At 32.1% G+C, this 12,365-nt stretch overlaps 1 protein-coding gene across 2 annotated transcripts in view; it reads right to left on the reverse strand.

Moving 5' to 3' along the window:
• Nucleotides 1–3,838: 3,838 nt before the first annotated feature.
• Nucleotides 3,839–12,365, reverse strand: part of LOC108970972 (retinoblastoma family protein-like) — a 25,051-nt gene continuing 16,524 nt past the window's right edge. The window contains exons 8-15 of one of the 2 annotated variants that reach the window (XM_018936727.1): nt 9,432–9,958; nt 6,579–6,671; nt 6,441–6,526; nt 6,204–6,383; nt 6,029–6,143; nt 4,882–4,985; nt 4,675–4,824; nt 3,839–4,612 (exon numbers count right to left, since the gene is read on the reverse strand). In XM_018936727.1, the coding sequence (XP_018792272.1) occupies nt 4,442–4,612; nt 4,675–4,824; nt 4,882–4,985; nt 6,029–6,143; nt 6,204–6,383; nt 6,441–6,526; nt 6,579–6,671; nt 9,432–9,958 (1,426 nt within the window). In that variant the 3' untranslated portion in view covers nt 3,839–4,441. Of the gene's footprint in view, nt 4,613–4,674; nt 4,828–4,881; nt 4,986–6,028; nt 6,144–6,203; nt 6,384–6,440; nt 6,527–6,578; nt 6,672–9,431; nt 9,959–12,365 lie in introns of both variants that reach the window. The other variant, XM_018936726.1, reaches the window with a different exon arrangement.

Below are 12,365 nucleotides of genomic sequence, written 5' to 3' on the forward strand. Positions count from 1 at the left end.
TTCCATTTATTTTTGATGATACATTGTTTTGTATTTTAGGTGACGATATATATATTATTATATTTAAAACTATTTGAGTTTTGTATATAAAGTAGTTATATTTTTTGGTTATCATGCACTCATATTGAAACAAAATTCCAGTTTTCATACTGTACTGTATACAGTATTCTTTACACTTTGTTACGTACTATATAATATTACTAATACATGTATATGGCTTAAAAAATTAAAAAAAGAAAATATCCATATGCATGAATAGAGGAATTTCAGCGAATTGCCTTATCATCACATGGCAGCGCTCCATTTCGTCGTAATTTTTGGTAAACAAATGAGGTTCAAACGGGTGTAAAATGTAATTTTTAAAATAAAGATTTTTTAGGTAAAAACCCTGCTAAAGGTGTAAAATGTGAATTTATTTAAAAGTTTATAGTGTAATTTAATTCACTTGAAGTAAAAAATGTGAATAAAGTGTGTTTAATGTGCTGAAATAGCTTTTTGAAATGTTCGAATTTTGCGAATTTTTGAACTTTAAAGTCGAATATCTCTATTTTTTTAATCAGAAGGTCTTCCTCTTTCCAACGGTACCTTTAAATCGCGGCGCCAAAGAAATCGGAATTGTGCCGCATTTACTATTTTAATATTATTTTTTTGATATAAAGCCTATATATGGTTTATATTGTTATATTTTGTATAATTTGCTTTAATATACTAATTCTTAATATTCACACAAATTGTACATATGTAAGATAATTGAACAATATTTTCAATTAATAAATTTAGAACGATAAATTTACTCAATACTGGTAATTTAAATATATCATAGAACTTCGGCTTTTTCTGATTTCACCTATTTTTAAGTTTATGGTTGCCGTAATGCAGGGGTAGGCATATACCATGTTCGGACCTACACTTAATCACACGATTTCGGCTGTTGAGTGGTTTATCCCACTAATTTTATAAATTTATCAAGATTTCGCCATACAAAAAGAACAGTTCAAAATGACTTCTTTGAAGTCTTGTTATCCACGCTAAATCTCTCTATGCGACTCTGATTTTGCGTTACACTTTCTCAGCTGATTTTTTTTTTAAAGCAATGAATCTAATTTCACCTGAAAATCTACTTACCAAATGAAAAAAATGCGTCCATTATTTCCATTATATGGGAAATATTAAAAAAAAAAAATACAGCTTTTATTACAAAATACTATATGATAATATTTTCTTTTGATAAATATTGAACGAGGCGGGATGCCAGAAGTAAACCATTATAATTACCTGACGAAATTAGTGTGAAATGAATTTTCATTGAATTTCGGCAAAATAAATGTGTATGTAAATTACTTAATGATTTTTAGCATTTTTAAATGTATGCATTTTCAAAGTGTTTAATTTAGTGTTTGTATAATTTATTAAATACCCAATCTAATATTTTTCAGCAGTGGCATCATTGGCAAATGTTATAAAAAAAATGCGAGTTTTGACAGCTCTCTCTCGAATCAAAGAGTCTCGTTTCATATTATCCATGTAATTGCGTTCAAACATGAAAAGGGAATTGAGAGCAACGTATTTTACGACTGCATGTTTACAAATTAGAGCCCGCGCATATATGGGAAGTTGCACTGTGGGTAATAATTGTAAAATTGTCCACAAATTTTAAGTTTTTTTATAACTACTATAAATTTTTAAAATGTAAAACAAATAACAAAAAGTATAATAAATATTTTATTTTAGTAATAATATGTCTTTATAACAGCATTTAATTTAGTTTATTTGAAATAATAAATTCTATGTTTGGTTTAGTCTCATTTGCTGTAGCTACACTCATTATTGTACCAAGATTTAAATCAGATAACCTACTTCTTATTTTATGTTTGTTTAATTTCATTATTGAAAAAATTGTTCAAAAGTGTAGATGCTTCCAAACATAGCTATAATTTTAGAAGCAAAATGTTTCAAACAAGGATATTGCTTTAAACAAAGATCTTTATAAAAAGTAATTCTCTCTGAAGTTTGCGCAAGCTTATTTTTTTGATGCGGATTGTGGCTAGACGTTCATCCATCGGAATGAATGCCAGGACTCGGCGGCGGTGTCTCTCTCCAACCCCGAGTCCCACATCGAGTTTGGGCTCCCTGGTTTGACCACTGTAGTAAATGCCAAAACGACCTACTCGGCTCAGTCCTTGTCCAATCCATCGCACTTCTTTAACGACGGCGATGTCAGCTTTTACTCTTACGAGGACATCAACCAGCTGCGCAACGGCACCTTCTCAATAAGGCACCGGACCATTCTGCTGAATACGTTTGCAGTGGTTGTCATTCAAAGATGGGGTCTCTCATCTGAGGCTGTTTTCTACCTTTCATTGGGGAGGTATTTTTTTAGGTGGCGAGTCAACCTTGGGTGCGGATGTTTCTTGGCTACAGAGAGGATACTTATGCCCGGTTTCACAGTCCATACTTGAGTTGTGCCCAAATAAAATCTTAGCTAAGCATTGTTGTAGGCTGAGTAGTCGTTTACGTTTCACAGTGATGCTTAATTTCTATAAAATTTTATTGTGATATATGGCAACGTTATGGGCAGCATGTATTTTACAAATGTCATCTATATAAATATGTTTGTCGAGTAGTCGTTTACGTTTCACAGTGATGCTTAATTTCTATAAAATTTTATTGTGATATATGGCAACGTTATGGGCAGCATGTATTTTACAAATGTCATCTATATAAATATGTTTGAAATATTTAAAATATAGCAGACAATACATAAATTTGCGAGGAAATTAAATCGAAAATGGATGAGAACAAAAAAAGAACCCCAAATTTCATCGCCAGCGAGTCGGAGCAGCTATTTTAACTGGTGGAAATCCCAATCCGATTCCATATTTTTTCACAAAAATTAATTTATTATTAGTTTTCTTTTAACAAATAACTGAAAATTCAAAACAAAAATCAGCTGTTACTTAAGCACTGATTAAGTCTCCCATTTTCAGTACTTCAGCATAACTTAAGTATGAACTGTAAAACGCTATTTTCCTGTTTTATCTTAAGCAACTCTTAAGTATGAATAGTGAAACCGAGTATTAGTCTAAAAACGGAAGTCATGACCTGCTTGAGCTATTTGTAAAAGAATCATTTTTGGCAACGCCCAAGTGAATGGCGCTCTGAGAATTTTCCTCACTTGTGTGTATTTCTACACATGACTCCATCCATTTAGTTGCAATGGAATTTTAAAAATAATTTTATTTAAACAAAAAGTATAATTCCAGGAATAGTAGAATGTTGTAGTTTGTAGCACAACAAATTTTTAATTTTTCTAGATATGAATTTGTACAAAATAACTGATTAAAATWCATAGTTTTAAATTATAAACAAAATAGTATTTTTAGCTGGGTTTATGTTCGAAACATTTTCCACCGTCCCATAATTTAATTTTTACTATATCCAAATTAGTTTTCTATTTCCAGTTTCGGGATTTCCCTAATGAGTTCAACAAATTTTTCTTTTGTATGTATTTCTACAAAATAAGTGATTAAAATAGTTTAAAATGCTAAATAAAATAGTTTTATGTAAGCAATTTGGTGTTACTCTAGTCAATCTTAATGGTACAGAGTTTAAAACCGTAATACCAAAAAAAAGTTGATTAATTTTTTGTTAATACCATCACATATTTAACAAATTGATTCTATAATCCAAAATATTCTATTTTGATCTTATTTTAATTTATTATAAAAATGTTACCACATCAAATCGATTAAAATTTTTGTATTAGGTTATTAACCACCCTTTTTAAAAAAAGGGAAATTAGAAATAAGGGAAAGGCTGAAAAATAATAAGACCTTAATAATTATAAAAAATATATTTGTACAACAATAAAAGTAAACATCGTTATTTATATATAACTAATATTGACATGAACTGCATCGACAACTAAACCGAATCTTACTAAAGTACATGCGATTTGTACATAAATTTATATACGTTCCTTAAATCTAATTTTGTTTAGTTTTGATTATGCTTGTAAAATTAAAAAATGCTGTTAGCTATGTTTTCCCATATGTACTTATTGACACTAGTTTGGTTCATTTTCTTCAGAACACTTCGTTCAAAATATATCTTATTTATCCATTCACGTTTAATTTATTTTTTAAGATACGACTGTTCTGCTGTTATGTCTAATGAGAAGTGAATTTATAAATTATCCACTTTATTAGCTGGAAAAATAACTTACCAAATATTTTTTCCAATTAAAATTATATTCATAATAAGTTGATATCGTAATGTTTGTATATATACTATATATGTACCTATTGTCTCTTATTTATATTTTGAGTAATTGAGGAATTTCTTCTTAAGCGTTCATTTGCATCTATTTATATCTGAAATAGCTTAATTGCTGCAAGAACCACCATTCAGTTGAGTGAATCGAGTTGTATATTAATTACATTCACTTTATATCTTCTTGTCTATCTTGTAAAACCCCTCTGCATTTTTCTAAATATATTGGCGTTTTCTTCGGAATTTTACTTTCAATGATAGGTCCATCATTGCTATCGAATTCACTAAAAGGTAAATTTCTTTTACCTCTACGTATAACACAATTTAGTTCCTCAAGGTTCTAGTAGAAAAAATAAGAGATAGATAGTATCGAAATTATTTTAAGGTATCACAGTAACTTACTTTCCCAGGACTTTTAGAAAATTCATATGTTAGAACCGGTGAATGTGAATGCTCGGATTTTTCCATTCTCGATACTGTTATAAGATTATTAGATAATTTTCGCGGATATGACTGCTTCTCCGTGGGATGTGGGGACAAGGGCACATTTTGCTGCTGAAATTTTGAATATTTTAATTTATTCGATATAACTAAATGTATAAAACTTACCGCTTGTTGTCTCCCACTAAAGTTAAGTGCGTAAGGGGTTAAATTCTTAACGAATATGTTATTATAAAAATATATTATATCGCGATATTTAGCATGTGATCCATCTGAAAATAAAATACGATTCATTGCAATAAAATTCGTCGAGAGTCCGTAAACATTTTTAGTAATTATAAAATATAGATTCTTCACAGTTTTTCGTTGACCCAAAAATTTCGGGGACTGAATTATTGAAAATATACTATATACAAACGAAACGATTATTTTATTTTCTGGGTTTTTTCTTATTTTTAAACGGTATTTAAAATTTGAATTTTTCATTTATTTTAATTACTTAAATCCGTCAATACTTATATATTTTTTAAATTTGGTTGTGAAGAATTTTCTTAATATTTACAACCCTATAGCTCAATATTTTTATAGGCCAATTAATTCTCATACGCATTCCAAAATTAAACCTTCAACAAGAACGACGTGGTGTTAAAATAAAATAAAACACTCAAATTTGAACAAAATGGGTTTTGTTTTTTTGTTATGTATGCAATTTATGCCATTTATGATTTGAAAACAAAATTGTCAATGGACAAATGGCCACCATGACTCCGTTTGCCTATCTACACCCATTTACGCTGAATGTTATCCTCGAGCGTTGATGGTTGATTAATTTAAACCTTTGATTTAACATAACGCTCGCTTTTAATGGTAGTGGCATTTCCTGCCTCATTTCGATTATGCTTCTTCATCAGAATCCAAACTTTTCGGAACATTTTTATTAATGCAATTGCATTTCCTAAAACATATGAGGCTCAAAAGCGCCAATATTGTTTTTTGTTAATCCAGAATTTTCGACTAACGTGTAAAAATCTTGGACAATTTCTAAGCGTTGTACAAAGTGAAACGTGGCATGGGAAATGACAAATCTTATTGAACACACTGATAAAATTTGACACATATCCGAAACAAACGCCGTCATCTCTATTGCTGGATGCTAAATACTACAAAATATTTCTTCGACTGTTACACTGACAACTACACTATTTTCCATATATAAGAGGAGCATATGGTAAACAAGAAATATTCACATATACTTTGTAAATGAATGCAAACAAATAACACGAAAATTACATGCAAATGCATTTTTCTGACTTACTTTCTTCCTCTGCTGCTTCAATAAGAACTTCTCTGTATGTGCGACTTTGTGCTTGAGGTTGTTTTCTATAAAATTTCATTATATCCGTAAATGACTTAAATTTTATATCTTGCACCTATAAAAAAAGGTGGAAATTATAAGATTTATATGTATTCATATATATATATATACGAACCCTTATATATAAATAAATTCCACACATTATCATTTGATCCAGATGACGATCTTGCATCAACTCAGTTCTTTGGGTAATTGAATATTCAAAAAGTGTCCACAATTTATTTAAATGTGGTTCTTCTGCCAACATAAGTTCACGACACAACTCTTTCAACCTAATCCATGCAAGTTTATAGAACTGTAATTAAAAAAGCTCAATACTAAACTACAAAAATAGGATTTAATATTAACATACTTTCCTACAAAATATTGTCAAAGACGCGGTGCGCCTTGATCCATCAACCTGTTTTTTAACAATGGTTTCTTTTGCATTAGAGCTTTCTAAAATTTAAAACTTATTACTCGCAAATAAATTGAAAATTGTAAGTTTCACCTCTCGCGCTATTAAAGAGATCTCTCCGGGTCGACTCATTGACAATTGTAGAACTAAAGGTTTCATATGCTGAGCAATTTGGAGACTGCTGTACTAAAATTGAAAGAACAAATTAAACTTACATAAAACAATCGATTAATTATTTTCTATATTCTATAAAAAGTGTATAAGAATATATGAGAGCAATATGCGAGTTTATTTTCTATCACCAACTATATCCGAAATTATTTTGAGGAGCAAATTGAAAATTATTTTTGAGTTTGTACTCATAATTGGGGAAAAATTCTAACTTTCAAAGGGTTAACTTTGGGTGAAACTGAACATTTTATTGCAACTTGCAGGAAACAGGGAAATACCTCAAAATATAAAACGTCAAAAAGAAGATCGGAAGCCAAGCAATTTTTTTTTTAGGTTTGTTAGAAAAACAAAAATCATTATATGTGACCTGGTCTACGGAAAGGGGTTAGGTGTCAAAAAATCAATTTTCACTTTTTAGTTTGATTCGGATGGAAGATGAGATGCTTTTTCACGTGATAGAAAACTAGTTTCGCACGTTAGCGAAAAAAAAATTGTTCCCTGGGTTTCATTAAGATATCTTATATACAATCACATGGAATAAAGACATGTTCGAAAATCTTTATATTAGATATAAAGTATTGTCCCGATTCAACCCATACACAGATATACTCTGCATTTTAATTGCATGTCCCATACATATCCCCATACCTATACTTTCGGATAAAAGTCAAAAGACCTTTTTTGGTTTTGAAAAGTTTTTGGTCATAAGGTATCATACTTTAAAAGAGTTATTAGTGCAAATTTGTATACCGTTATGTTAATTGCTTCTGGAAAGTGAAAGAATCAAATGGAATCTAAAATTGCGTTATATGGGAAGTAGGCGCGGTTGTAATCAGTACTACGACCATCGTCGTAGTTTTTACCCCGGCTTCCATAGAGCCTTTTCATTTCGGAGAAAAGTTTTAACGTCTTTGACATATTTAGTATTATTTATCGCGCTTTTAGTAGTTTTTACCCGAAACCTTATAAGTGGAGTGAGTGGGGTTATCATTCGATTTCATCCATTTTTACACTATCGGTAGGACTTCTTATTATATTTTATTTAAGTTTAGTAGTTTTAGAAGTTTAGGAGATATGTAGACTAAATTATTAGAGGGCGTGGTCACGCCTAGCTTATCAAAAAAATTGCTACTGCGGCCCTGTGCCAAATTACAGTTTTTATATGAATTTAGTGTTTAGTTGTGGCACTGTATGGCAAGTTTCTTCAATGATACATATATCTCATTTACTTCAGTTACAGCTTGCACGAACTGCCAGACAGACACCTAGATTTAAACTTTTCTCCTCCTGTTCAGTTATATATAATATTTATAACTCTATATCTATCTCTCTTAGTTTTAGGTGACACAAACAACCGTTGGGTGAACAAAAATATTATACTCTGTAGCAACAGGTTGTAAAAGTATACAAAGTTAATTGCCGCTAAATGACAACAAAGTGTAATTTTAGGCGACCCTTTAGCTCGATGCGTATTTTACAATTTAACCCTTGTCATTATGTTTTAAATAATACACAAATTGCAATTTAACATATGTAATAATAAATAAGCGACTAATATATTAATATAACTCAGCCGAAAGCCTTTGATGCTAGCGCTGCGTACTTTAGTTTATTTAATAATTTGTTTATTATGTAAGCTTTAATAAAATAAAATAAAAAAAAAATATTAATATAACGGGTGATCCATTTCGAAGTTTTCTATTTTTTTTATAAGAAAAAATACCGAAACTTCAAATTTAATGTTTATTATTATTAGTCGAAATAACATTTTTTGCCATTTTTTCTTTGAAGTTTATGTCTTCCAAATGTTGGGCGCGGCTACGTTTCATATGGTTTACCCAACCCTGACTCGAAGCGGCATTGTCCCCATAGACTTTAGACTTTACATATCCCAAAGAAAAAAATCTAACGGTGTTATATCACAAGATCTTGGTGGTCAATCGACCCAGCCAATGAAATTATCAGCTCAACGAAGTGTTCTCTCAATAAATCCATCGATTGATTGGAAGTGTGAGAAGTGGTGCTGTCTTGCTGAAACCAAATGTCGTCGACATCAAATAGTCGGTCATGGCGCAATAACGGTGGCCATTGAAGGTCACGTTTTCACCGGCGTCATTTTTGAAGAAATATGGACTGCTCTTAAACCTATTTAAGTTGCTCTTCGACTCAAATGCGGCAATTATGTACCCATTGAACCAGAAATAGGCCTCATCGCTGAACAAAAATTGGGTCGAAAACATCGTACCATCTTAGAAATTTTCAAAAGCCCATAGAACGAAGCGACGTTGCTTGGGAAGGTCGAGCGGCTTCAGTTTTGCACAAGCCACTTTTTATGTTTTGAATTTAATATCTAGACGTGAAATGCACTAACCCGCCGGCTGCGCACGGCGCCGAATCGACTCTCAACGGTCTTCGTGTACTCTCTTAGCTACAACTGCTATTTTTTTTTCACTGCCTGCTGCGCGTGGTCTATTCGGTCGAATATTATTCAATAATGAATGCTGATCTCAAGATGGATGATGGTGTTGTGAATATTAGTAGACCGATTATGTTGACCATAAGTTGAACGAAGCGCGCGAACACATTTCTTATGGAACGTGAATATTCGTAATAAAGTTGAACGATTCGTAAACGTTGTTAGGAGTAAATCTTTTCATGATGAAATGCCAAACAATACTAAACAAAAACAACATGACAGTGATTTGTCAAAAAAAAAAAAGTTGAAAAGTACCTCTACTTGGATCACCCCTTAAATAACAATATTTAAAAACTTACTCTGTGGCTGATTGCGTTTTGCTAAATTATCAACATCTACATCAGACCAAGTTGGCAACGCAGAAGTTCTAATGATGTCCCAAAGAGGTGATACACTTTTCCAAGCTAATGATTCAAGGCAAGTCTCTTCAATGTAGTTTAAATGTTTAATTAATGGACGCGACAGTAGTTCATCATGACTTCTTACAACTATTTCTATAATCTTATGAAAATGGTATGCAGATATGTTGAAGCACGTCAACACCCATGGAAATTTGTTTTGAGATTGATATGCATCAAGCACAATTTCAACACAGCATACAATGAGCGTTGTTATGAAAGTTTCAGTGCCTAATAATATTTTGATATTTATATTAGGTTTCGTTCTAGTTTCTACTCGTAAAATTTTATCCAATAAATCAAAAAATAACGATTCTGCTGTTTTAAACCGGTTACCGACGTCTGCATTATTTAACGCAGTTGTGAATTCATTTTGCATTTTAGCCAATTTTTCATAAATCCTGTTTAAAGTTTCAACACCAGCTTGCCTGTAGAAAAAAAGAGAAGAGTGCACAATATATGTTTAAATAAATATTACCTTGAAATTACCAATGAAAATTTTATGTTTTACGCAATTTTTATTTAAGAACTAAATTACGGTTGAAGTTTTCAACACTATACAAGTGGAGTTGACTAGCATACAAATAAACTGCAACTCCTTAAGGGGATATACCAGTGTAAACCATGAAAAATTGGGCGATTTCGTGATGAAAGTATGATGATAAAGCACAGAGTGTAACACGAAGTTTAATGTAAAGAAGTTCATTGCAGAAATTAAGCTACATAGATAAAGGAAGTAAGACAAAGTGAATGTTAAAGAATATCAAAAATCTAATTGGAAAATATTTTTGTATAATAAATTTATATACAGGGTGGCTGATGAAACCGCTACCAAAAAAAAATTAGATAACTTTTTTTCTATTTATGAATCTGGCTAATTTTTTTTTTATTTCGCAGATCGACTTTTACATTTAACAAAAATGGATAACTGGGACACTGAAACAAGAATTTCGATTGTCCGCCGCTATCACGCACTGGAGTCCGTAGTTCAAAGAGAGTATAGGCGCACGTTTGGCGGCAATCCTCCGARCAGATGGACCATAATGAGACTTGTAAACAATTTTGCCGAGCATGGGACAGTCAACAGAAGACCTTACCATCGAAACCCTTCAGTTCGAACGGAGGAARCAMYCGCTGCTGTAKCTGCTGCCATACAAAACAATCCACGTGTTTCGACAAGAAGCATATCTGCTTAAATGGGTGTAAGCATACAGTCATTACAGTCAATTATGCACAAAGATTTCGACTTATTCCCATATAAAATTCAAACGGCCAACGAACTGAACGCTGCAGACTTGCCGATTCGCTTGGAATTTTGCCAGAAGATGCTTCAAATGATGGAAGAGGATGGAAACATGTTGAACTGTCTCTTCATGTCTGACGAGGCCCATTTCGATTTAAACGGCAACATAAACAAACAAAATTGTCGAATATGGARTGCTTCCAACCCACAGATACTCCATGAGACGGAATTGCATCCACTTCGTGTCCCAGTGTGGTGTGCAGTTTCATCACGCTGCATTGTCGAGCCCTACTCCTTCGAAGAAAACGGTCACACCGTTACGGTTATTGGAGACCGTTACTTGAGCATGTTGAGAGAGTTTTTCTATCCAGAATTACGCCGAATGAGGATTTCCTTCAACTCTGTGTGCTTTCAGCAAGATGGTGCAGCTCTTCACATAGCCCAACCTCTTATGACAGAATTGCGACGAAAATTTCCCAATAAGCTGATATCCAGAAACTCCACATTCCATTAGCCACCCAGGTCGCTGACCTTACTGCACCTGACTTTTTCTTGTGGGGTTATTGCAAACAGGAAGTCTACAAAGCAAAACCAACAAATTTGAATGAACTAAGGCAATCCATTCGAGAAACAATTGCGGCTTTTCCTGTCTCAACTCTCCAAGCAGTAACGAACTTTTTGGTAAGATTCCGCACATGCATCAACGAGCAGGGGGTATTTAAATTCCATTATTTTTAAAACTAAATGAATTCCATACACTGAAAAAAAAATAAATTTGAGTTTCTTAATGTAGCAAAATTCATCAGCCACCCTGTACACAACTGAAAGATGCGATATGAAATTTTGTGAAATGCAATATACACATATACATTTGTAATATCCGATTGATGTAAATTTCCAAAATATTTGTCATTAAAAAAAAATTAAAAGTCTCATTCTCATTAATAATATCTGAATTTGTATGTAATTTATGAAAACTGAATTTTACTGTATTCATACATTCTGTTCGAATTGTCAGTTGACCTACTAAATAATTTTGATGTAATTCTAAACAAAATGCTTAAACTAAGGTATATTTTTAAATTTATATTGTTTATTAACATATACACATTTTAATATTGTAAAAATTTATGCAGACGCTGCTTTAAAAATGACTGTGACGAATTTAAAAGACAAACTAAGGGAACTGGGAACTGAGCTTCTCCAACATTTAGGCCTGATTGCGAAGAGAGCGATTTTCAGTCCGATCAATCTGAATGGGATTTTATACAAAAACAGAGTGAACCATCTGCACCTAGAGGTTGTGCACATTTCGCGTTTAAAGATATTGAAGACTACTTTTGATGGAACAGACAGAGAACTTAAAACATAGASAAGGTGCAAATTGAATTCTGTATGATGTTCGATTGGACGGCTAACAGAASTTATAAGATTGTGATAGGGATTTCACCATTCTCGCTGCTATTTAGCAGAATTGAGCACGTTCTCTGTGCAGAAATATATGTAAAACGACTGAATTCATGCGAGAATGAATAAAGAGAAATGCTTTGAAGAAAAATATACAAAGTAAAGAAGCATTCTCTGCGACACAT

The sequence above is a fragment of the Bactrocera latifrons genome, unplaced genomic scaffold, assembly GCF_001853355.1.
Source record: "Bactrocera latifrons isolate USDA-ARS-PBARC rearing strain unplaced genomic scaffold, ASM185335v1 scaffold_319, whole genome shotgun sequence".
NCBI classification, from domain to species: domain Eukaryota; kingdom Metazoa; phylum Arthropoda; class Insecta; order Diptera; family Tephritidae; genus Bactrocera; species Bactrocera latifrons.